Source organism: Dermacentor andersoni, chromosome 7, assembly GCF_023375885.2.
Source record: "Dermacentor andersoni chromosome 7, qqDerAnde1_hic_scaffold, whole genome shotgun sequence".
NCBI classification, from domain to species: domain Eukaryota; kingdom Metazoa; phylum Arthropoda; class Arachnida; order Ixodida; family Ixodidae; genus Dermacentor; species Dermacentor andersoni.
In genome coordinates, this window is record NC_092820.1 from 100309049 (window position 1) to 100335837 (window position 26789).

The following is a 26789-nucleotide window of genomic DNA, read 5'->3' on the forward strand; positions in this document are numbered from 1 at the left end:
TCATACAGAAAGACAGCTTTATTAAGCAATAAACATAGACGGATCCGGTTCTAAGTTGTGAAGTCCTCCAGCTGGCACTTATACAAAGAATACTTATATTGGACCACAATGTTTTAATTTCATTGTTCTGAAACACAAAATATTTGCTTTGTAAGCAAAGCAACATTCGCAGGTATTATTCTCGCACCAGCGGAAATAATTTTCGTGCTTCCGTGTTGGATTCGTATTGCTGACGGCAATGCTAAACTGGGTGCTCTTTATTATTTCTCTTTCATGTTGAGCGCTTCCAGTCGTCTCTGTATCTCTGGAGGATTCTGTGTACCGGTGGATGCGACGGCTGAAGAGGGGTATCCCTTCCTCTTAGGCACGAGGGATCACGCCGAAGAACTTCGTGCATTTGTTCTGGCACGCGCCGTAGGTGCGGAAGTTGTTGGCGTTGCCTCCGCATCCTCCGTAGACGAACTGCTCGCACGACTTGGTGAGGGTGCTGTAGAAGAAGCGTGGCATGTAAGCGTCGCATGGTCCTGCGTCGGCCGGGTAGGTGCATTCTTCGGGAGGCGACACTGTGAAAGAACGTTGCGACAGTGTTAGCAACATGTTGCCTGACTATGGCGAAATAGCGCCTTGCGCGAGGATCTGCCTCGGTGAGATTTCGTGTATGAACTTGATAGATGTCTATTGGTATCTTCGCATTGTGCAAGATTCAGAAATTCAAGAATATTTCCTGTATTTCAATACTCTGTCGACAGTTTTTAATAGAAAATATTCGACATTTTGCTGCGTAAGAACGAAAGACATGACAGGTAGATGTTTTCAACGTTGAACTATAGGTTATTAGAACGTACACGCATGTACACGCGTCGAGATGCACGTATTCACGCAGACACTAACGCACGCAAGTAGAGGCTTACGCATCTAGGTACTTCATTGCGCTATTACATGAGTGGATAATATTTTACCCGCTGCAAGGTGATACGGGTATCTCTTCGTGTCCGTCTCACATCGGCATTATGCGGATAGCAATTGTGCCAGCAGGCAATACACGAGCGCGAAGTGCGTGAAGATGAACGTAAGTGGCCAGAACATCGTGATCGCATGCACCATGACCTGTGGCATTCGCATGTTGGAGCTGCTGCTATTTTGCAGGAAACGTATCTGTACCACGCCTTAGGTACTAAAGGTACAATCCGTAGTAGTGCGTATGCGATGAATGAACGTGACATCGTTTGCCATTATAGATACGAGGTGCTAGATCTCATAAGAAATGAATTGTGCCGGCGCAAGACAGCGCTACGCTCGCGCCATTTACACCTTAACCGCCACTTTGATTTATGGAGGCATAAGTCGCTGTTTAAAGACTCAACTGACATGATCTGCGAGTAAAATTCTTCAACGAAGACTCTCCCCTATGGCGCTTCTCAAAGCTTACGCCACAGCTTTCGGATGAAAACCACTACAATTCAATCCTGTATACAATTGCAATTCCACTACAATCCACTACAATTGCAATCCCTGTATGTGATTCTTACTTCGGCACTGTACGCTGCGTTAGTTGGGCGAAAAGGTCGTTGAGTATGAACATCGTAAGACTACTTTCTTACGGCCTCAATGTGCAGAAAAATGCCCCGTACAAATGGCACACAAACCGCGCGTCATTGTAAACTGGCGCCAATGAAATTGGATAGCGTATGCGTCAGAGGACCGCCGCTGTGGCTTAGTGGCTATGACGCTGTGCTGCTGAGCTCGAGGTTGTGGGTCCGATACCGACCCGCAGCGGCTGCATTTTGATGGCGGCGAAATGCGAGGACAACCGTGCGCTTAGCTTTACGTGCACGATTAAGAACTTCAGTTGGGGCAGTTTAATGCCTAGTTCTCCACTGCTGCGTGCCTCATAATCATGGTTTGATTTTGGCAGGCGAAAACTCGATATTTAATTTTTCATCGAGTCAGACGTAAGCCACCGTCACGGTTTCATAATCTTCCTTGCGCAAAATAGTTCCAATAGATGGAAATAAAACGTAGTATACTTTTGCCATAGCAAAAAAATGAATACTTACGAGGCCAGAAAGGAACATCAACGGCACTGGTGATCACGAAGGGATGCGGGTTCAGGGATGCTGCATAGATGCAGGAAGAAAACATTCTTAAGTGACGTCCCTCTTGGGTGAACTGCACTCACAGACTTCTAGGCTAAATTGCGATGCACTTCCCGTTGCCTTTCCGAGAACATCCCGCAGAGATAGTGGACGGAACATTTGTGCGTAGCTTAATGCCCAACTTCAATTGTACGATTGCCTTTTGGATAGCACAGTGAGCGCGAGTAATTTCATACAGGTGGAGGAGAGGCACCTGACAGCGAATTTGCTACACAATAATACCAGTTGGCTGACCGTTTTATGAAAATTGAGTGCTTTGTTTAAAGCAACTCTGTATATCGAGATATACGAAGTTCAATATGATGCTGTAAGAAGGGTAAAATTATTTGACAGTTCGCTACAAAACACACATGGGTCAAAAGATCCACCACGTCAAGCTGCGTAATTGTTGCACTAAAGGCCGCGGTAAATTCGCTCGCAGCGACGACGTCAGCGGAAGCGGTGACATGTTGAAATTCTGAGTATTACGCATATGGTACTGCAATTTTCTGCGGCGGTCACTACTATTCTGGCAAATGAAAAAAAGCTTCAGACTAGATCGGGTGAACTCCTGAAGGACGCTCAGGGGGCCCAATTCGTGGCTCGCCTTAGGTTAACACATTGACTTTTGCAGAGTGGAATGGTTGACGATCACACTCGACATGATGAGTCAGCACTTTCAGCGCGACGTAGAGCGTACGTGATCCATTAATAGACGGATGTTCGGATGAAGTTAAGTGCGTATGAAAACAAATAGAAGCTTTAAATTAGTGCATGCTGTTTAATACACTCGATAGGCCATGCTTCATTTGTGATTATAGAAAGTGTCAGTGTGATGCGTACTCTTTGTTCCCCTGAATGGTGGAGTTTCAACTGAAGCACAGTGCAGGGCTTAGGCTTCGTACCGCAATGTTGCTTTGGCTAAAATAATCATGGAGCCGCATTAACGAGTCCTTTAGCTCGTAATTGCGGCTTCCCGTCAGCACGCCGCCTTCGCAGAAATAAGCTCATCCTTATTGGCTGATGTATGAGGTGTTCCGCTTATTGCACTCACCTACGTCTTGTTCCACCTTTCTTTGTCGAACGCACGTGTTTCATACAAAAGGTGCAACGCAGCCTAGTCAAATCAGCTGCACTGTGACTGTTGCGCGCCCGCGTTTTCTCGCCCTACACATATCGCCTAGAGAAACGTCAAGTAGTTCCAGCCGTGACGCTTCAGGGACGATTCTGTGGCTTTTGAAATGGTCAGATTTGCCGAATTCTGTTGTCGCAGTGAAAAAACACTTTCGAGTGATCACTCACCCCAGCAGGTGCTGTTGCATTCCTCGAGGGTGTTGAAGTTGTTACCGTTGCCCTGGCATCCTCCGTAGATAAATGGCTCGCAAGTCTTGGTGACGTTGTTGAAGTAGAAACGAGGAAAATAGCCGGCGCAGAGACCGGGTTCCTTGGTCTCGTTGCACACCGGGTTTAGTCGCACTGCGTGAGCCAAGTGTACGTGCACTTGCTGAGCATGCGACAAAAATGCGAATTGCCGCGCATACATCTGGCAGCGTCAATGCTATACCGGAGTGCGTGCTCCGAACGAGGAGCATTCCCCACAAAAGGTTAAAAAAGAATTGCGGCAGCATAATAAGCGCAAGTAGTCAGAAACGAGTTAACGTGTTCGTATGTACTCTACATTTACGTCGAACATGCATCGTGTTACGAGCACTCGTCATCGGCAGAGTTCACTGAATACTGCCAATTTCTCGCTACGATGGCAAAAATGTCGAAGTTGGTGATCTAAACTAAGGCTCTAATGCGTTTGGCGTGTTTTCGTTGTATGCGAAAGCCTCATTCAAACGCGCTCCCGGAGCCTCCACCAAAAAGACAGTCATCAAAAGCTGTTTCTCAAAGTATCTGCTTTCTCTGCCACAGTGCGTATGCATTCCCTTTAGCGGTGCTCTCCTTGCTCCTACAGGGAACTTGAAGGGCGCCAGAGAATCGAAAGCTGAACTGCAATATTATACATGAGTGACCCTACTAAATTTTTCTTTGGCGGAAATGGTGAAAGTTAGCAGAGCAGTCGCTGAATTATAGACCACAATTGTTTGCTCATATTTCACAGACCCGAGCACCAAATACAAAATGGCTAAGCTAGTTTACAAAGCGTCTTCATAACTTTTTTTGTCAGATCTTGAAAGCTGCACCAAAATTGTGAGGACAATGATAGGCTGAGTTATAGCTTTGACAATTATATAATTGTTACTGGGCATTTCTCACACCTAGGCTTGAGTAGGGTAACATCGTTGCAGTGCGATAAGGCGCAGTGCAATTCCTGTAATCGGAATTTGTGCACGACTTGTGTTAGCAACGTAATGAACGAGCAAATAAGCAAGAGCCGAAACATGAATACCTTACTATCACGGATGAGACCGTGTACTGAACCAAAATGCTTTATATACCGGGTGTTCAAAATTAAGCTTTATAGTTAATTTATGCAAACCCGCCGCGGTTGCTTAGTGGCTATGGTGTCGGGCTGCTGAGCACGAGGTCGCGGGATCAAATCCCGGCCATGGGGGCCCCATTTCGATGGGGGCCAAATGCGAAAACACCCGTGTACTTAGATTTACCTGCGCGTTAAACAGCCCCAGGTGGTCGAAATTTCCGGAGCCCCACTACGGTGTGCCTCATAATCAGAAAGTGGTTTTGGCACGTGAAACCGCTCAACTAAAATTTATTTAGAGTTAGAGGTAGTCGTGTTTCTACACAGTTTCACTTGGAATAATTCTTCTAGCGTGCTTGTGCTCCGAGATATCCGTCTCCAAATTTCAGTTATCGTTCGCATGATTACGCGTGCAGGAGAGTGAGGTTCGGCGCAAAGCTCCTCCCTGATGTGACGCTGCTGTTACGTGTGGAGGTTAGTCTCACAACAGGGCGGAGGCATAGGCAAACATGATTACTGTTCCCCTTTCCCTCTCGGCTTGCGATATCAAGATATGGCAACGCGGGGTGCCATGCAGTTGTTGCTCTTGATTTCAATAAATCTTGCAGTACTTGGAAATCAGCAGTCACCTTATTTGCGTAACTCAGGCAAGCGCCATGCACGCTTGTGTAGTCACCATTGCGCAAGCGCACTGTCCTCCGGCTTCTCCGCTCGCGCCATTATCTCGGCGTGGTAGCTGCCGCCATCATTACAGGCTCCGCGGTCGCGCGTTACGACAGCCTTTCCGTGTCCTTGGATTTTTTTTATTTCGCCAGCCGAGAAGAAAAGGGGGACAGCTATCATCTATGCCAATGCCTCCGCCCCATTGTCGGACTAAACACCGCACGCAACATCCACATCACATCAGGGAGGGGCCTTGTACCGATCCTAACTTTCTTGCATGCGTAATCATGCGAACCACAATTAAAATTTGGAGTCGGATATCTCGGCGCACAGACACGCTCGAAGAATTCTTCCAAGTGAAACTGTGTAGAAAGACGACTGCCTCTAACTTTGCAATACACACACACACACACACACACACACACTCACACATATATATATATATATATATATATATATATATATATATATATATATATATATATATATATAACTTAGTTGAGCTGCCGCGGTGCCGTTTTCCTATATACTTTTCTGGGGTATTCATGTGCTACTGCCAGAACTAACCCTGGCATTGTTACCCAAGGCCACAGCTCACAAACCGTCGCGGCGGATGTAAAACATCATTCCTGCCGCAGGCGTCACGAGTACGTGATCTTTTAGGGTGAAGGCAACTGGTTAATAAACCCACACATGCTACCTGGAGGGATCAATGTTGCCTGATTCGATCGTCTGCGTATTATTCAGAGTATTCAATATACGTACCGAGGCTCCTGGACAGGACAGGGTTGGAACGGATGTAGTCCGCCAAGGCAACTGCAACAATGTAAATGTGTGAACATAAAAGTTTAGCTGGGAGCCAAGTGTGAGTCTCATATTCAAATAAGTATAAAACGCAGAAACGCTTTTCACGAGGCAACCGCTACACCGGTGCGTATGAGGGTTTTACATTTGGGACAGAAAGTTGAAACCTAACTTAGGCATCAGAAGCCGAATTCCGATTGAAGATCTCAATGCTTTCAAAACATGGCCAAAAACCTGTAAGTTAAGGAAAGGAAAGACGGATGCACGAAATATACAATGCGTAACTGTGCACCACAAAACCAGACATCCCATTCTTGAAAACTAAATATGTCAGAGCATCTCAAGGCCACAAATTTATGACATGAATTTACAGCTTACGTCAACTTGTTAGAATGTTTGCTTATTCTAAAATTAGTGGTACATTTTAAACTGCTGAATAATGCAACTATTTGTCCGTTTCTATGAAACATTTCATGAAGCTTACAAAATAATAACAGAATTTTTGGTGCAGAATTATCGTGCTGTATACCTGATACTATAGTTTTTAAAGTTTTGCGATTTTCAACAGGTCTAGTAAACAATATTGTCCGAATAAACTGAAATGCCACTTACATTTACCAGGTTTTAAATTCGTTTAAGTGCAACAAACGTTACCAAGATATACAAAAAATATAGGCAAATGATACATGAAAGGCAGGAAGGTTAACCAAGGCTGAGCCCTGTTGGCTACCCTGCACTGGGTGAAAGGTAAACGGGAGGGAAATATTAGGAGAAAAAAGTCCGCTGCGCATATCGCCAATGTAGTAACAATTACCTGCTCAATATCGCAGACTGTCACTCAACCCGGTATACTCCCGAAATCACGGCAGCGATTTTGTAGCTCTTGTAACTGCGATATGAGATGCCACGGTGCAAAGATTTTGTTCAAGGTGAATGCTTTTCTGCCCAACTGACTTAGAGCTGTGTGGAAGCCATGTGTGATTTGCTTTCTGGCTTGCTTACCTAATCGATGGGCTGCGGCATCGACAAAGAAACAGAAACGAGGTGTGTACCTCTGTGTGCCAAGCCTCATCAATATCAGTGCAGCGGTAGCCGAGATAAAAACGATTTCTTCGTTCCCACGTGTAATTAGAAACTCTCGAGCTTAACGTTCCCTGAGAACGCGAAATCGGAAAAGTAATAACAAAAGTAATCGTGAAACAATATTTGTCGCATAAGCAACGAGTTTATTCGATAACTTTCGGTCACGTTTCTTTTAGGCTCTGTATATGCAATTGGCACGGACATTTTCAGTAGCGTGTGAAGGTGATGGGGGAACTGATTCGATAAAACTGTTAGTTGGGCGACAACAGCCACTCCAAATATTAAATGAAGATCCTTAATGGTGGCGACAGTGAGTTAAAGAGATGCGCAACAAAAGGTGCTAAATATGTACGAATACCATACAGCCAAATAGCTGGCAAAAATAGGTGAATTATGATATAAAGCGAGCCGAAGTCTACAACTGCGATTCCGTGTATAAATAGAACATTGCTAATGGAAACAGGGAAGTGAAAAGAAATCTGTTTTTGATGTCTAAAACTCCGCAAGGGGCATTCAGTTTGGCACAAATACGAGTAATCCTCTGCGCCACGGTATGGTCAGTGTTTCACATACTAGCGAGAATACTTGCTAAGTGCTGCAAAGTCGAGCGAAACGTTATTTTAAGACATTTGCATGGTAAGTGGTTCTAAAAGAACTTCAGTGTACAAGAAACGTAAAACACCAAATTTTGTCGTATATCTGGTGTCCCAATCGAGCTTAAGCTCTATGAGAAGCGCACTACTCTGCTGTTCTTGAGGAGAAGCAGCATTCACTGACTACTAGGACTAATGCCTCTTTCGATACTCTTTGCAGCAATCTATCTGTGCTGTAGCGTGAGCTTGGGCTGTGCGCCTTTGTGTGAGCACTCTCACGTAGACAAGATACGTATACGTGAAAATTCGTGTATATATATATATTGGCTACATGGTAGAAACATGCTGCCCGTTGTAGCCATCTCCACGGAATCCTTTAAGCTACCAGTTTTCCATGTGACAAGCATAGACAGAAATTAACACAACAGAAAAAGCATGAACATCGCGCAAGCGTTTATGTATACAGATATATATATATACATATATATATATATATATATATATATATATATATATATATATATATATATATATATATATATATATATATATATAATGTTTTTTTTTTTATGTTAAGAAATATTAAAATTTGCTTTCGGCATGTATCAGTAGTCTACTAGTTAAACTGTACTCCGCTAACAGGTGGACATTATTTGCATGCGAAATCGAAAAGCAAACTCGAAATTCTGGCGAATGCCATGCATATATGGAAACCAGTTACAAGCAAAGCTGTCTCTTGTGTTTACTGAAATGTCTTCATTTTTCTTTCTTCTTCACTTCTATGTAACTCAACGCTCCTCGCACAATTCACGCTCTGGTTCTATTTGTCTTATCTTTTCCACACTCGGCTGCTTCTCTAGCAGGCTTCCTCAATTTGATATTGCCTAGTTGTTTACGCCTTGTCCATTGTTTTGCGCTGGTATATTGGCACATCTTTCGTGACAAACACCCATTTTGGGTGAGTGGCAAGGAATGTTCGCCTATCCAGGGTCAGTCGTCAAGTTGCACAACCACACTGGCCCAAGTTGCCCATTAGGACTGGCAGTCTTCAACCAAGTTGCTGTGTAATTGGCAATACAGCAGCAGCCAGCTTCCGAAAAGTAGGCGGTACAGGCAAAGAAAGCTTCGTTTTAACATTTATTGATATTTCTCCAAGTATTTTTTGAATGCGAATATTTCGCCGGCTCTTCCCGCCACTTTGCGGATGATGGCTGTTAAATACTGGCTGCTGTTTTGTCGAGCACACAGCTTCAACCATGCGGTATGTGCGACTCGATGTGAGTCGATTGGTTAATGAAAACAACGTAGGCCCCGGTGCATGTGCCGCTGGATGTAGGAGCAAAAATACTATTCAGGACACTGGCTACCTGCAGCTGGCCATGTGCCACTGGCCATGGGAAATGTTGGGACAATAAACCAGAATAAGTAAATGCAACTGGGTAGAGAAGGAGAACAAGAAGGCAAATGAGATCTGAAGAACTCGGCAACAGAAGCAGCCGAGTGTAGAAAAAAGAAGAGAAGGGCGTATACTGGGATCAGAACGTGATGCTTTGGACGAAGGGCGTTACGCTACATATAAGTGAAGCGCACAACAGAAGGAGCGGTGTGTGGAGTTTTTTGCAAATACCTTAGACCGTAAATGTATAAAAGGGCGTTTTCGTAAAAAAGAAAGAAAGAACGAAAGATCGACCATGACAGTTAGTAGTGCTATCATGGTTTGACGGCACTTATCTCAAAACCGGTGATAATTTCGAAATTCCTTTTTAGTGAACGTGCTTCGAAAACTCTATGGCTTCACTGTTGAAATTGCAGAACGAAGCCTCATGTAATTAGACAATATTTTGACTTGTGAAATTCTGTTAATTATCCGTGTATGCATTACGATTTCTTGTTCAAGTAATGTGCGCCTGTATGAGTAATCCAGGTCAATGCACAGATTTCTGCCATCTGCCACAAATGCATAAGACCACTCTGTTAACCACAAAAAGCAGGCAGTAAACTATTATAAGCTACTTCACATTGTGCCAGTTCTACACTAGATTCCGTTTTGCGCACTGTATATTCTATAAAAAAAAGCGGTTTGCGCTCACCCGGCTTCATGATGTGCTTCTTCCATGAGTCATCTTCGACGGTGAGGTTACCTGGGGAGTAGCGACGTATTTTATTTTTATTTATAAAACGCCTTACAGGCCCTGTCGGGCATTGAGTAAGGGGGGCAACGTAACAAAGAACTGTTAAGTACAATGGAAACAACTCAAATATAAACCTAAGACAACTGCACAGTGGCTGAACTAAAAAACAAAACAAAGCACAGCATGATCAAGCATAGCAGATATATAAAAGGAAGGATATTATGTAAAAATCACGCACAGGCGTTCACAAAATATTTTACGATCAGTTATCGTGATGATATCATCGGGATGACCATTCCAGTGGGATATGGCACGAGGTACAGCAGATAAATTGAAAGCAGTGGTTTTACCGAAAATGCGCTTGGAGCTAAAATGATTATGTAATCTTGAGGACGTACGGTGAGGTTCGAGGGGTAATAGGCATGGTTTATCGGAATGAACATATTTGTGAACTAGACAGATCTTTCATAAGTACGTGTCCCTTGTTCGTGATGCTTCAATGCAAAAGCAAAGGGAGGCCATGGTAAATTTGTTCGACGAAGAAATAATGGATTCGTTATCGGAGAACCAACTGCGTAGGCAATGGGCTTGCAATCGTCATTTCATTATTATTTTGCATCCTTAGCTTCACCGTCCTGCCCTTTCGAAGCTGTAAGAATGAATACCACGTGACGCCTGCAGGTTGATGCGGCAATTTTCTCTAACGAAACTTTCGCTGAATGTGCAAGTGGTTCATGAAAAGCATACCAGTGATGTGTATAATAGCGGTGCTCAAGATTTTAGCCGCTATACACCGAGCGCTTGGTTTTCATTGCATTTTACGGTGCAGTGAGGCCCATGTGCTTGAGGAAGTGCTAGATTACGCGCTAAGAGCGTCCGTGTTCGGATTGCGATTAGTTAAATGGATTTCTCGTTACCGAGACAACAAAGATAACTTACAGAGTGCAGGTTTCACCACTAACATGATTTAATGCCGAGGGCACACCTAAAGCTTTAATGCTCTTACAACTAACGACCATCGAACTCGGTCATTTTCAGCAATCATTGATCTCGTCAACAGTTGCGTCTATGCATGACGTCTTGCTAAAGGCGACGAAAAGCTCAAGAGTCCTGGAGAGGAACGTTCGACTTCACAAATAATTTGTGAAAGGCAATTTAGGAATTGCAGACATAATAATATGCTACGTTATTCTGTAATACGCCTTCGATTACAGCCCACTGCTCGCGCCTCAGGAAAACGCGCTTCTCAAACAATATTTGCCGGATGTGTGTAAATTTGACCAACTGACACACTTAAACCCTATAGAAGTACAAGGGGTGCGTTTTTTATTTGTAGGCCTTAATGATGCGCACCAACTGCTACTGCTTCCTCCGAGCGTTGCTGGCTGCTTTTAGTAACGGCTCGAAATCAGGCTGCGTTGCAGCGCTACTGCGGCTTCACTTATCGTCGCAGATGTACAAATTCCTAGCCGACCGCCAAAGTGAAGCAAGGATAAGGCAAAATGAATGACAAAAATACAGTAAACTGGTTAGAAAAGGGCCACATATTGGTTGTCGACTGATAAAATAACGTGTGCGCAAGGTAACCTTTATTATGTAATCATTGATCAATGCGTTTCAAAGGAAATGCGGGTCTGCGACGCATGTTGCGTTACATATACATTCGATAGCGACCACGCCGCCACACGAAAACTGTTGCAGAACCCTGTTAACAAGCTTGGCTGTCAAGTGTGAAATAAACGCGGTTGTTTGCAACGCCCCATCTCCTGAAAAGAGAGCGCAGCAGGCCGTATGAGATGATTACCTGAAACTGTCTCCAGCCTGCGTTAACCTTCCCCAAGTTTTCATTTTCGCATTAGTGATGGTTTGTTATTACAGTATGGTTTAGCCTGGCGATCAATGTCGACAATTTCTGCTCCTGAGCGTCTCTTTCACTGTAACTTTGCTATTCACCATCCGTCGAAGAGTTAGGTGTCTCTTGAAAACGTGAGATGAAGCCGTGAAGCTTTCTTTCGGGCTGTAGCAAATTCATACGGAAATGCAAGGGGTTGAAGACACACATGTAGAAGGCGTTTGTTTCTTTTCTATGTTCTCAAGTAGAGCCTCTTGCACTAGGGTAGCTTGGGCAAGACCCCAGAAAGCGTGCGATGTTTGCTGTGTCATTGTACGAAGTGCAGAGCGGAAAACCGATACGCCCAGTCTTGAATACATGCCGGGGTATATGTGGTCAAAGGCCCTTTAAGGTTGTAATCCGTAGAGCGCAGGAAACATCAGCGCATTACTCGACGAACAGAGTGCGTATCTCTAAGCGTTGAGAAACTGAACACCCTGGGACAAGCAATGTGATAACACTGGACCTAATTTAAGAACAGATTATCTTTCGACAATTTTGTCCACAGAAATATATTGATTTTAGTTTGCTACATTGTTCATTTGTGTCCATGCGCGAATACAGTGCATCAACGCGAGGCACTAGCTGCTGTTTCTCTGCCCCGAATAGATCAATTAACTTATTCTTATGTTGGGGCATTCAATTCTGGCTTAGCGGCTTAACGCGCGTCAAGGGCACCAATAGCTGTATATAACTTCCCAACACTCTGAACCTGCGCTGTCGTTCATACGGCCTAATAAGTACGCTCTGAAACGAAATGTTATTTTTGTAAAGGTATAAAAAATCTTCTTGTGGTATTTTTTTAGGGCAGACATATTATCTCTAGCCGCACTGTATTATCAAAAAGGCCTTCATTAATGTCCATCGTCTGCAGGCATCATTGTGTTTCGGAATATATATATCTGCAAAATGCGCTCGCGATTGTATACCTGAATTACGCAGGAGCTAACGTGAGAATGGCTCTGCACTAGGATATATATATATATATATATATATATATATATATATATATATATATATATATATATATATATATATATATATATATATAGGATGTGTGTGTGTCTGTGCACACGTGTGTGCTGCTTCTTTGAATATATTGAATAACTACTTTCAGTTTTCAGTTTATGCAATTCATATCGAATGAAGGATTGCGAACACTTACCGCCACACCTGGTCTCGCACTGCGTAAGTGTTTCGAAATTGTTGGCGTTGCCCTGGCATCCTCCATAGATAAAGGGTTCGCATGTGTCTGTCGACACGTTGTAGTAGTAGCGGGGGAAGTGGCCACGGCACGGACCAACCTTCTTCGGCAGCTCACATACTGGGTCTAGGGTCACTGGAAAATTTAAGCACAGTTGGCGCCTCAAGGATATTTGGGAACCAGTATTGGGAAACGCGACGATATAGTCTTTGTTATCATTGCGATGCCGCCTCTCGCTAAGGAAACACTTAAATAGTGCATACTAACTACTTTATAATGAAGTATTCACGGCAGTGCTGTAAGTACAAGCGCAGGTATTGCACAGCCTGAATGACCGTTTGCGACCTAATGTTCTGTGCTATAGCTTGGACAGGATGGGGAAAATTTTTCACGTTACGCATCTGCGAGTCGCAGAACCTTCGACGTGGAAGCGACTAAAATGAATCCCTGTGGTGATTCGTGCTAGATACTTTTATTTTTCGTCAACAAAATGATATTTCCACTTGTATTTCTTTTTTTTTATTATGGGCTCTTTAATCACACCGCATGGCTGCATTGAAAGTCGCCATAATATACCGAAGCCATTGACGACAAAAACAAAAAAAAAACAACGAAAAGCTTGGAAGACGCCCACTCTTTGCCTTTAAGAGTGGAACGCGATATCGTTATCGCGCCCCATTGACGGGGACACCGACACCAGATATTCTACGTGAGGGGGCCCGACAGAAAACAATGGTGGGACGATCCCAGCGGCAATGCAGGGCGGAGCAATCGCTCATACCCCCGAAAGCAGAGGCTACAAACAGTCACTCACTCATCATTGGCTCATACCCTCGTAATCAAGGATAAAGGAGGTTGGGTTTGTGAGTCCGCGCAACAAAAAAATTGTTTTCTCGTATATTGAATTTATGTTGTCGTATATTAAAATTACATTCCTACGCTATCATTTCTGTAGGTTGTGTGTTAGGCGGAATTCACGAATTTTCTGACACGTGCTGCTTTTGAGAAATTCAGTTAGTTCAGTAACACCTTTGCACCACGCAGAGGTCCTGCGTGGTTGCAGTTCGGGATGACTTCTTCTGAGGGACAACGCCACGGACAGCGTGCTCCGACACGGGGCGCTCAACGCAATCGCGTTAAACCTGCCGTCAACACAATGCTTTGTACTTTGTATATGTTATCATCCTGGTAGAGTTGTGCCGTGATTTTGACTCAGTGTTCATATTGTCCCTTGCTGAAGTGAACTTTTTCTAAACATCACGTTAAACTATGGTCGTTCGAAAAAAAAAACAGTTGGACATGCCACTCATTGTGGGAATGCCTGTAAGCGACGTATTTGACGAGACGACAAGGCCATAAGAAATGCGCTGCGGCATTCGGCGTCAAAAGCGTGTGTAACTCTCCCGTAATGTCCAGCAGCCGGGATAGCACAGAAAGTACAAAGGTAAGTTGTACATAAGAGCTATATTCATGAGTAATTACTACTCAGTGATACAGCATCTTAGAGAAATTTTTCATGTCTCTACATCGGACGCGTCCAAGAAGACGAACGAAATATTTTGTGGCACAGCATCAGAAGCGCTGTCGGCTGCGACCACATGCTGCGTTCATCTCGAGAGAGAACGTGACGCGTCGGCCACGCCACATTCCACGGTGTAAGATGCGGCACCAAACTTCGGCTGCACCACCGACTTGATGGCAGGGGAACTAATGATTACGGTGAGCACGATGCCTCCGCCATGCACCCATGCAATGCGCAGCCACGGCGGAGTTAGAGATGGAGATTCACTCACCAGAGCCCCCCCCCCACCGCTTTTCCCCGCCGTCGCCCTAACGCGCTCTTGGTCATGTTACCTCCTGGCCGAACTAAACTTAAAGGAAACGGCTAGGGGTGACCGCGCGGCCGAACATACGCGATACTTCGGGCGCTATGGATGCGAGGTAGTTTCCGTCGTCCGTGATGCTGAGTAAAAATGGGGGGAGAGGGTCGCAGTAATTGTCACTCTACGAGGCTTTTGACAATAGACAGCAACACTATGCCATGTCACATTTGCAAAACATTGCTGAGAAACCCTATTTTTCTTGCTTTAGCGAAAACCGGCGGTCTATTAGTGAGGAAAATGATGGCCAAACTCCCCTTATTTTCAATACCGCACGAAAATCGCATGCCGTTTGTCAGGGAGGCGTTGTAGAGCTCAAAGAATTATTTTTCCTTATTTGCGCATTTAACACGAATAATCAATTCTATAAATTTTCGTGATTAACTGACGCTCCGGCTAGATTGCAATTCAGTGCTTCTTTAATGATAAGCAATTAACTAGAGGACAGCTTTTCAATATTGACCTGCAGTGATGGCTTAGCGTCTGTGGCGTTGCACTGCTAATAACAAGGTCGCAAGGTCAAGTCCCGGCCACGGCTGCCGACTTTTGAGATGGCCGAAATGAAAAAAAACGCCGTGTATTAGTTGCGCCTGAAAGAAAGCCAGCCGGTCAAAAGTGCGCCGCAGTCTCCAGTACGGCGTGAGCTGTAATCAAATCGCTCTTTTATTTTTTGAAGGGCCGCTCTGAGGCCCCCGTTCCTGCGGTGAGCGTTGGCGTCAGCGAGCGAACGAGCACCGCGAAGGATGAAAGAGCGAACGCGGAGGGCAGCGGGGCATGAAAGACGAGAGGAGGAAAGCGGAGGAGGAGGGGGGTGCAGCGGAACCACGAGGCGGGTACGGAGAAAGCGTGAAAAGAAAAAAAGCATAGTGCGGCGACGCTACCTACGAGATGGCGCCAGCGTCGTCTGGCAGGTCTGTCTGCGGCTGCTGCTCTGAATGGCGCCCCCACGTGAAGCGCACGCTGCCTCTCGCGATCTCCACGTTAGCGAGGCAGTCGCGCCCGACTTCGCTCCATTTGCAACGTTCAGCACTACATCGCGAAATGATAAAGTCGCGAATTTGTACCGCGAATGATATATGGCCTACATATAGCAAAAGGGAAACACGTACAGAGCTGCGCTCAAATTTTGATTCAGTTAGTATCGTAATTGCCGGTGAATTTTTTCACTGCAAGAGCGTAATTTACTAACACAGCCTGACATAATCATCTCGTTTATTGCCGCCTCACCAGAAACGTAGGTGAAGTTCAGGAATGCTGAAGTAAAACACAACAAAAAAATTTATCTTTGTATCTTTTTATCTTTTATCTTTGTATCAACGTATCTATAACATTGCGCGTCTGCAATAGACCATGCGTTTCTTTGGGACGTTAATGATCCATGCAAAGTTCATTCGTGAAAGTCGCGGAGCTTGCACCATCTGTGTTAAGTCATTTCTCTCCAATTTAAGCGACTGCGTGGTGCTTTTAAAACGTTACTTCCATCAAAACTGCTTCTAAACCTAATTCTTGCGCGAAAGGCCGCCCGAAAGTGAGTGAAACAGCTAAACTGCTATCATTTTTAACAGCACTTGTTTTCACTTTGAAACTATTATATGATCTTGCACTTACCAAGTTTAGTGATGAGCCTGGACCTCGTGAGTTCCAATACGTAAGAACTGTCTGAAATAAAAAAAAAAAGTGGGAAAGTTAGTATTACGTGATACTATAAGAAATCACATGCTAAAATTACGATATCAAGCAGAGTAAATGTTATTTCGTTTCGATTACAGTAGTGAATGAAGAAAGGATATGTATTGATATGAATTACCAGGGGAGGGTCAAGCGAATCAAGTTTTCGCGCAGAGCTCCCAAAATACTTCCGATTTCGCCCTGAGAAACTGCGATAAATCTGGTAAGTAAGAAAGCGGACTGAAAGTTGCGATCGCCTGCAAACGTTACAGACCCTGAAGTTGGCACCAGTATTGCTACGTAATTACAACATTGTTTAAATAATAAATTTTACTGTAACAAAGCCACGCACTTGAAATCAACGCATTAGGTGTATTTCTAATATGGGAACACATCACTAGATGCATGTACTAAGCTACCTTCCAAAACACTTATTTTGAGGGGCACAGTTATGTGACGAAAAAATCGCAACCGGTAGTTTTCTGCCATCACAAACACGCCACCGCCAAAACAAGGCTAATGCGGATATAACACTGAAAGAAATATTTTTTTTCTATTTCATCTTGCACACGAATACAGACGGTGGGTGCCGTCAAGTACTTCGGAATAGTAGACACAGCAAAGGTCTGGCACAAAATCATTATGCAACATATATCGGCGTAATTTCCGAAGGAGAAACCAAGCAATCATGGCGAACAAATGAAAAAAACATTGACGAACAATAATACGCGGGAACCTCTACTCTGAAGCATGGTGCGCAAAAAAAAAGAACTACTCAACGATAATCGCCTCAGTATGTGTACATATCTAATACGCAGTTCTGGACAACTACAGGCAAGTGCATGCTTGCAATCATCCCTTTCAAGTAACCAGATAAGTTCGGTGTGCTAAGATGAGAGTGGCAACACTAATGAACTACGAGATAAGGCTGGCACCACAAGCTCTGCGCCAGAACATGACTCAGTGCGGTCGTTTGCTGAGTACGCGAGGTCTACGCAACAATTCCATGGGCACTGGACATGCTTCTTCGGGGTCAATGCTAGCGAGGTGATAACAGAGCATGCCAGGCACTGCAGCCTCTATGTACGCGAATCTACGCTGCGTAGCTGGAATCTGTGTTGTTACTCGACAGTGTCGCACAAGGACAATCCACAGAGCAGGTGACATATTGGAAGTAGGCATTTCAGCACCATAATGTTGCACTTCGTAAAACGAGCAACCTCCTGCTCAAGGCACCACTGAGCCGAGGTTAGGTATGCAAATAGCGAGGACTAGGGGAGTGCGAATGGTAATCATTGACACTGTATCAAATAGGATTCGATTTGTGCAGGAAATGAATTGACTTCGTTGTCGGATGCTTTTCAAACAGTTTTCTAATAATGAACAGCGATTCTCGCCATCATTAAAAAAACAGTGTTCTTCTTAATAACGACATCAAGTTTCTGTTATCGAAGACTCATTGAAAGCATAAAACGTCAATCAGGAACAAATATGTAGTTTGATCGCGTGCCTAGGGCTTCTTGGAGAGTGCGACTGATTGTAGTTTAGCCGGTAATGTCTGGCTCTCTGAATGACGTGGCCTGCTCCGTTACGTATATAGTCATATTTTATTCCTATAGTATGCCTACGGAGATAAATAACACCGTACTTTTGTTCCAATGCTATGTTTTATCGGGAACAGTTAAGGCTTAAAAATATTCGGAAAGTATTCTTATTCACGAATAGTGACTGTTTCGATTGAATACCGTGTTGAATAGCACAATATCGATTCCTAATTCGAAAGTTACGAACATTCACACAAGGTTGGCGAGCACGTAGGGAGGAAGAGGCGGTGGCATTATTAGCGGTGCGCTCCTGCTTTATATTTTACTTCTAAGGCAACGTGTGCCATCCTGGGTGGGTAAAACTAAATGTTCGGGAAGTTGTATAATTTTGTTCATATCCAACTGCAAAAAATTTTTCAGTTCCGCATTTACGTTTCCTCTAATTTCGCCTCTGCACTGACGTTAATTCCGAAAGCGAGCATCCAGCGTATCTTCCTTCTCCATATGACCGTATTCTTCACTCACTGTAAATGAGTAACAACAATCATAACTAAAACTCAAATACTTTTATTCGAGCAAGAGTGGTTCGCCCAGGTAATTACTATCACGCGTCAGTTCGCCTGAATCACTATACGCTGTGCGTCCTTTTGGCCAATCAGAGCGAGTCCAGATTCTCCAGCACAAAGCTTTTAACCATACGAGTCGTACATGCTTCCTTCTTGATCTTTCACATCTTTCTTTTTCGATGTACTTACTGCTGCATACACTCTCGCATTTCTCTAGCGTCAGGAAGTTGTTGGCGTTGCCCTGGCATCCTCCGTAGATGAACTGTTCGCAGGAGTTTGTCGTGGCGTTGTAGTAGTAGCGGGGGAAGTTGCCGAAGCAAGGTCCACTTTCCTTCGGCAGGTGGCACGTGTCGTTCTTGACCACTGAGGGCATAGCGTCAATAAAAAGAGCATTGACAAAACCAATTGACGAACCGAGAATCATGGGAATAGATATCAGGCATACAGGACACTGTGTTCACGTTCAATAACGTGAACACTAAAACATCCGGAAAGGTGCGCCGATGCCCAATCTTCGCAGTCACTCTCATGGCGGTTTCTGCGTTCCCTTTTTTTTTCTAGCACCGACATTATTAAAAGGGATCAGCATCAACGTGCGCGTGAAATTATTGAAGCATTCTGAATTTTTTCAAGTAGGAAGGCATATGCGTTAGCCAGCTCGCTATTGCTCTGACAGAGGAGGAGGCTGGATTCTGTGGCTGCTGTAACTTGTCTTTGTAATCTTTGGTTTAGAGGTCTCGCACTAGTGTTTTACAGTGTTATTTTTCTGGTTATTGAGCTGTTGTTTTTCCTGCGATATTTGTCCCGTGTCCTTTACAATGAAACTCCCGCTGCAAGGCAGTACTTGTGTCGCATTTCTCTTTATGTGTCCTCGTTTACTGCGCGCTGCTATCGCGGCCTTGCCGTAAATTACGTAACCCACCGTGGTGGCTTATCGGCTATGGCGTTGCGCTGCCAAGCACGATGTCGCGGGATCGAAACCCGGTCATGGCGGCCGCATTTCGACGGGGGCGAAATGCAAAATCGACCGTGCGCCGCTAGTTGGGGAGCACGTTAAAGATCCCCTGGGTGAAATTAAATCCGGACCCCAACTACGGCGTTCGTCATGATCAAGTCGCGGTTTTGGCACGTGAAACCCCGGAATTTGTCTCATTAATTACCGTTAATAACGTGCTTGGTTTCGCATTTCATCCTGGGGTAAGCGCTGCACCGACGTGTTGTACTCTGAGTTTATCTCTATCAGGAGAATGCGTAGCCACAGAGCAGCCGAATGCCGCGGTTTGTTACTTTTTGTAACATTTGTGGATTCTATGTCCAGAGGGACATATGTGCCCACCGTTTGAAGACGTTTGCCGTTCATGAAAAATGACATAGAAATCAACCCCGTTTAAGTACAATGTTTTGTTACTTTCTGCGTATTTTGTTCCGCTTGTCGTATTGAAGACACTCCAATACACCAGGCCATATTGGCCAGAACCAATAAATATCCGTGGAGCATATTTTTTTTCCGTAGTCTGTCATGCCGCTGTCGCTTTCTTTTTTTAACGCCGACTTTGGGTACACGCCGCCTAGGCCCCATTTCCCCCACGCATGGCTGATAATCTCGTAATTGCTAGGTTTCTTTTATATTTTTTTTTTTTTTTGAGTGCCCCTACAAGTATTATGTCTGCCCTTTAACAAAGACCTGAAGAAGACATTTTTATACCCTTACAAAAATAACATTTCGTTTCAGAGCACACTTGGTATGCCGTATGAACAACAGTGCAGCTTCAGAGCGTTGCGAAGTTATTCATACCAATCGGTACCCTTGGCTCGCGTTAAGCCTCTAGGCCAGAATTAAATGTGCCACTACAAGAATAACTTAATTTGTTCAGGGCAGACCCACAGCAATGTCTCCTGTCGATGCACTCTACGTGCGCACGGGCGCACATTATCAATATACAAAAGTAGGATCAATATATTTGCGGAGACAAAAATTGCCGGAAGACAATCTGTTCCTAAATTAGGTCCATTTTCGTCACACTGCTTGTCCGAAGACGTTCAGCTTCTCAAGCATAAAGGTACGCGGGCTGTTCTCCGAGTAATGCGCTGTCGCGCTGAAGTTCCTTGCGCTCTGCGGATTACAGCTTATAGATTACAGCGGATTAACGCGTACCACTGTCCACGTGACGCGTTCGTATTGTCACTGAGGCAATTTCGTGCAATGACAGCGGAATGGAAGGTACATCTGGAGCACTAAACTGTGAGGCATACAGAGTGTAGCTGAAAACGAAATTATACGGATATTTTTCAATAAGGAATAACTTCAGCGGAGTCGTACTAGTAGTTCGTTTCAACTATTACGAATATCTTTCACTGCGCACCACGCGGTTAAAGCGGTGTCCTGGTCAATCTTCGCGTTCGGCGTTACCAGTGCACAGCCACAGCCTCTATTCAGCTCTAGCTCTTTTTAACGATAACCAAGCCTGAGAGGCTGTTGCTTCTAAGCCGTTGTGCAATGGTCTTGCGACAGCTCGCGAAGGTAATGAGTGTCCACTGTAAACCGTCAAGGTGGACGAACTGGTGAACGACTTCTGGTGGACGCTGCCTCGCCCTGGAGAAAGCAGGATTGTCAGGGATAACCTCATAGTTGAGGTGGTTGAGGCGTCGTGAAGCCTTGTACGGACGAAACTACCTCCTGAGTAGCTTTTCTGAAAGCCTTCGCCGACGGATGGGACTCCAAATCCACATTATCTCGCCTTGTTGATATGTGATCTATCGGCGGCGTAGATTGTTACGTTATTTCCGAAGGACAAAACTAGCAATCATAGCGAACAATTGAAAAATCATTCATGACCAATAATAAGTGGAAACATCCACTCTGCAGCATGGTTCCAAATAAAAAGGTAACAGCATAATTACATAACGATAATCACCTCAAAATTTATACATATCTAATACCCAGTTCTGGACAAGTGTAGGTAAGTGTATGCTTGGAATCAACCTTTTCAAGTAACCAGATAAGTCCGGGAGGGGTAGTGTGAGGGTGGCAACACTAATGAACCACGAGATAAGGCTGACACCAGAAGTTCTGATCCAGGGAATGACGCAGTGCGGGCGTCTGCTGAGTACGCGAGGTCTACGCAACAATTCCACGGGCACTGGACATGCTTCTTCTCGGTCAATGCTTGCGAGGTGATAACGGAGCATTCCAGGCACTGGGGCCTCTTTCTGCGTGAAAACTACACTGCATAGCTGCAGTCGGTGTTGTTACTCGACAGTGTCGCACAAGGACAATCCACAGAGCAGGTGACATATTGGAAGTAGGCATTTCAGCGCCCTGATGTTGCCCTTCGCAAAATGAGCAACCTACAGCTCAAGGCACCACTGAGCTGAGGTTAGGCATGCAAACAACGAGTACTAGGGGAGTGCGAATGCTAATCGTTGACATTGTATCGAATAGGAATCAATTAGTGCGAGAAATAAATCGACTTGATTGTCGGATACTTTTCAGTTTTCTAATAATGAACAGCTATTTTCGCCATCATTAAATAACAGTGTTCTTATTTAATAACCACAGCAAGTTTCTGTTATCGAAGACTTATTGAAAGCATAAAATGGCAATCAGGAACAAATATGTAGTCATTTCTCTCCAATTTAAGCGACTGCGTGGTGCTTTTAAAACGTTATTTCCATCAAAACTACTTCTAAACCTAACTTTTGCGCGAAAAGCCGCCCGAAAGTGAGTGAAACAGCTAAACTGCTATCATATATAACAGCACTCGTTTTCACTTTGAAACTATTATATGATCTTGCACTTACCGAGTTTAGTGATGAGCCTGGACTTCGTGAGTTCCAATACGTAAGAACTGTCTGAAATAAAAAAAGTGGCAAAGTTAATATTACGTGATACTATAAGACATCACATGCTAAAATTACGATATCAAGCAGAGTAGATGTTAAGTAGTGAATGAAGAAAGGATATGTATTGATATGGATTACCAGAGGAGGGTTAAACCATTCAAATTTTCGCGCAGAGCTCCCGAAATACTTCCGATTTCGCGCTGAGAAACTGCGATAAATCTGGTAAGTAAAAAAGCGGACAGCAAGTTGCGATAGCCTGCAAACGTTACAGACCCTGAAGTTGGCTCCAGTATTGCTACGTAATTACAACGTTGTTTAAATAATAAATTTTACTGTAAGAAAGATACGCACTTGAAATCAACGCATTAGGTGTATTTCTTATATCGGAACACATCTCTACATACATGTGCTAAGCTACCTTCCAGAACACTTATTTTGAGGGGCACAGTTATGGGACGAAAAACTCGCAACCGGAAGTTTTCTGCAATCACAAACACGCCACCGCCAAAACAAGGCTGATGCGGATATAACACTGAAAGAAATAATTTTTTTGATTTTCAGCTTGCACAGGAATACGCACGGTGGGCGCTGTCAAGTACTTCGGAATAGTAGACACAACAAAGGTCTGCCACAAAATCATTATGCAACATATACCGGCGTTATTTCCGAAGGAGAAAAGAGGCGGTGGTAACAATAGCGGCACTGCCCTCATGCGCTCCTGCTTCACTTTTACTTCTAAGGCAACCTCTGCCATCGTCTGTGGGTAAAACGAAATGTTGGGGAAGTTGTATAATTTCATGCACATACAATTGCAAAAATATTTTCAGTTCCGCATTTGCATTTCCTGTAATTTCGCCTCTGCACTGAAGTTAATTATGAAAGCGAGCATCCAGCGTATCTTCCTTCTCCATATGACCGTGTTCTTCACTCACTATCAAATGTTTAACAACAATTATAAGTAAAACTCAAATACTTTTATTCGAGCAAGAGTGGTTCCCCCGGGTAATTATTACCACGCGTCAGTTCGTTTGAATCACTATACGCTGTGCGTCTTTTTGGCCAGTCAGAGCGAGTCATGATTTTCCAGCACAAAGCTTTTAACCGTGCGAGTCGTACATGCTTCCTTCTTGATCTCTCACATCTTTCTTTTTCGATGTACTTACTGCTGCATACACTCTCGCATTTCTCTAGCGTCGGGAAGTTGTTGGCATTGCCCTGGCATCCTCCGTAGATGAACTGTTCGCAGGAGTTTGTCGTGGTGTTGTAGTAGTAGCGGGGGAAGTAGCCGTAGCAAGGGCCAGCCTTCATCGGCAGGTAGCAAGTGTCGTTTTTGAGCGCTGAGAGCAAAGCAGAAATAAAAAGAGCATTGAGAAAACGAATGGACGAAGTGGGCAAGATGGTAATAAATATCAGGCAGACAGGACCACTGTGTTCACGTTGAATAACGTGAACACGAAAACACCTGGAATGGTGCGCCGATGCCCAATCTTCCCAGTCATTCTCGGGACGGTTCGTGCGTACCGCGTTTTTCCAGCACCAACATTATCAAAAGGCATCACCATCAACGTGCGCGTAAAATTATTGAAGCATTCTGAATTTTTTTTTTTAAGTAGGAAGGCTTATGCGTTAGCCAGCTCGCTATCGCTCTGACAGAAGAGGAAAGATTTTGAGACTGCTGTAACTTGTCTTTGTAATTTTCGGTTTAGCGGTCCCGCACTGGTGTGATACTGTGTTATTTAAGGCGAGTAACTGTGTTATTAGTGCGGTATTTAGAGCACTGGCGAGCTGTTGTTTTACAGCGAAGCTGTAAAGGGCTGCTTTCCCCATTATCGTGTCCGCGTGTAGATATAAATCCCGAAGACTGTGCCATGCCGAGCTGAGCCGCGGCGGAGGTGAAGAAAGCATTAAGCTCTCTGTATTATTTTGATGTCGTTAGCCTGAAGGAACTGGTTCTTTCCCCACAGACAGAGAAACGAAGCACACAAGAATAGTTCCGAGTTGCTTACGAAGCCGCCTGCTGGCCTGCCTACCCACAGAAGGTAAGCCGAATGAGAAGCATAAAGCTATGGCTGACTAGGGAGTTACGACCCTGCATTCTTACAACAAACTTTACATTGCCCAGTGTTACATTTGGATCTGACTGCAGACACAAGTAAAACATCAGAACCAGCATGGCTGGTAGAAGATACTGCACAATGGTAAAATAAGTAGATTTGTCAATACTACCTTAATAAGTGTTGTGTTATAATCATTTCTGTTAGATTTCGCAGAAAGGGAAGTCACACAAATACTTGGTTGTACGAATGGAGTCAGTCACGAATCAAGACAACCAAGACAAGAAAAATGAAGAGGCCATTATGGCCTTTAACTGCTCTGCTGAAGTTACTATTTATCTCTTCACTGGTTGTCAAGACGCACGAACTGATTACGAGGCGCGAGTACTAATGACCACGGGTACTTCTAGACCATACGCCTTCTTTTTAACCGCCTATACGCAGCCTTCAGAAAATTGTGCAGTTTAACGACGCGAGCCTCTATTAGGCTAAGTTAGAAAATGTTCGCTTTGCACTTACGAGTGGTCAACTGCATGAACCTCTCCGTGACGTTCTGGTATCCGACCTCTGAAAAACCACAAGTAACGCAATGTATGTCAGTGCAGTGCAGGCGCCCTTAGGCCTTTGTGACCAAGGGCAATCTGGTAAACGGAAATTATACCAGAGCAAAACAATATGAAACCACCAGCGCTTCAAGAAAGAAAGCATACCGTGAAATTAGAATTGTTTGCTTCATTCGCCTGTGTAGTGATTACAAAATCAGGCAGAATTAAATAATGTTTGAATTGTTGTAGCTCTCTTTGCTTCATCGTAAATTTTCGTTTGAAATTAAAAGTGGTGAGTTGTAATGCCGCAATAGCAATGCTTGCTCAATTGCTATTTGCAGTTTCTTATTCTTGAAATTCGCTTTCCCTCGACACTTACGGACCAATACACTCTTCATTATTGAGGAACTGTTGTATACAAACACTTAGCGAAGTTTGCCTTTCTTTGCATTCGTGTCGAATATATGTGTTGATAGTTATCAATAGCGTTTGACCACGTTAATTTACCCGCGTGCTGGGGCCTTTGATGCGAGTGAAGGAGGCTTCAGAGGAGACCTGGATGAGGTCGTCGTAAGAGTTTTGATGAAGTGTTTTGCTTTGAGAGACACTTTCCTATAGCACACATTTCCGTAAAATAATAATTTCAGTTAGTAGCACGTCTAACTCTGTAGTGCTGCTTTGAGGAGGCGCAAATTTTTTCGTAATGTCCTTTTATCGTTTTACAGAAGTACGATAGCCTTCGGGCACAATTATGTAATGAGACGCCCGCTTGGATTTAAGGTTACCGTTTCTTTACTCCCTATCTATCCTAACGAAAAATCTACAAGGACGTTGCCACAGCCAACAGCTTTCTTTGGTTCTTTTTCTTGTTTTCGTGGTGGGCGGCCACACTTTCAGTGCCGTAAGAAGGAGGAGAACGCTGTCACGGAGGCGCAGGACCCATCGGGATTCGAAACTATCGCGGCTCTCCTCACACGTAATAGTTATTAAACCAACGCTTGCACTACCGATTACGGTAGTAATCGGTAGTGAAAGTAGTTTTCTTGCACTGCGAAACAAGGAAATGCAAAGATGTTGCACAGTGCCAACCGCAGACGTGTTATAAAACGCACTGGAGAAGAAGAAACGCGCTATAAAGGAGGAAAAAGAGAAAAGTACAGAGTTTGTGCAACGACTTCGCCGCATCTGCATGCGTCGCGGGATGAACTATAACATAGAAGTGCGTCAATTGACCGTGAAAGAACGACGCCTTGCGTCGCACTTACTGCAGGTCTTCAGGCACTCCTCCAGTTCGTGGAAGTTGTTGCGGTTTCCCCTGCAGCCTCCGTAGATGAAGCGCTCGCAGTACTTGGTCGTCGTGTTGTAGAAGTAGCGAGGAGCGTAGGCCCTGCAGGGTCCGACCTTCTTCGGCTCGTAGCACACGGGATCCGTGGGCTCTGCGCGTGCCGTATTGGAAGCCGAACATGTTCGCTCCATATCATTAACATTTATACGCTACAACTTACCGGGGTACTAAAAAAAATAGACAGCTGCTTTGACAGATAATATACGCACCTTACATTGTTGATAGGTTCGGGTTATTGAAAAAAAAAAGTAATATGAATTCAAGTAGTAAAGCATGTATCTCATATGAGGATATTTTCTCCAAGTGGCAATTCATTGCACGCTCTCAGACGCAGTTTAATTCGGACCGTATAGGCAGGTACATTACTTCCATTTGAACGATGCGTTTTCTTTGCATTGTACTTTGCTGGAGCAT

At 44.3% G+C, this 26789-nt stretch overlaps 1 protein-coding gene across 1 annotated transcript; it reads right to left on the minus strand.

Moving 5' to 3' along the window:
- Nucleotides 1–26674, minus strand: LOC129385817 (actinia tenebrosa protease inhibitors-like). Its single transcript, XM_072289490.1, has 13 exons — nt 26296–26674; nt 25005–25052; nt 23595–23768; nt 22390–22440; nt 21132–21181; nt 18778–19039; nt 16419–16469; nt 12892–13065; nt 9794–9844; nt 5989–6039; nt 3438–3611; nt 2058–2117; nt 1–563 (listed from the first exon to the last, which is right to left on the minus strand). The coding sequence occupies exons 1-13, from the start codon at nt 26504–26506 to the stop codon at nt 361–363; spliced, it is 1560 nt and encodes a 519-aa protein (XP_072145591.1). The 5' UTR covers nt 26507–26674; the 3' UTR covers nt 1–360.
- Nucleotides 26675–26789: the final 115 nt, after the last annotated feature.

What these genes read in the sequence shown, in the direction of transcription:
- LOC129385817 (XM_072289490.1), bottom strand. Translation starts at nt 26,506, where the DNA reads ATGGAGCGAACATGTTCGGCTTCCAATACGGCACGCGCAGAGCCCACG. An exon ending in GGAGTGCCTGAAGACCTGCA is followed by an intron (nt 25,053 to 26,295) that starts GTAAGTGCGACG and finishes GTGGTTTTTCAG; the next exon opens with AGGTCGGATACCAGAACGTC. An exon ending in ATGCAACAGCACCTGCTGGG is followed by an intron (nt 2,118 to 3,437) that starts GTGAGTGATCAC and finishes GCATCTATGCAG; the next exon opens with CATCCCTGAACCCGCATCCC.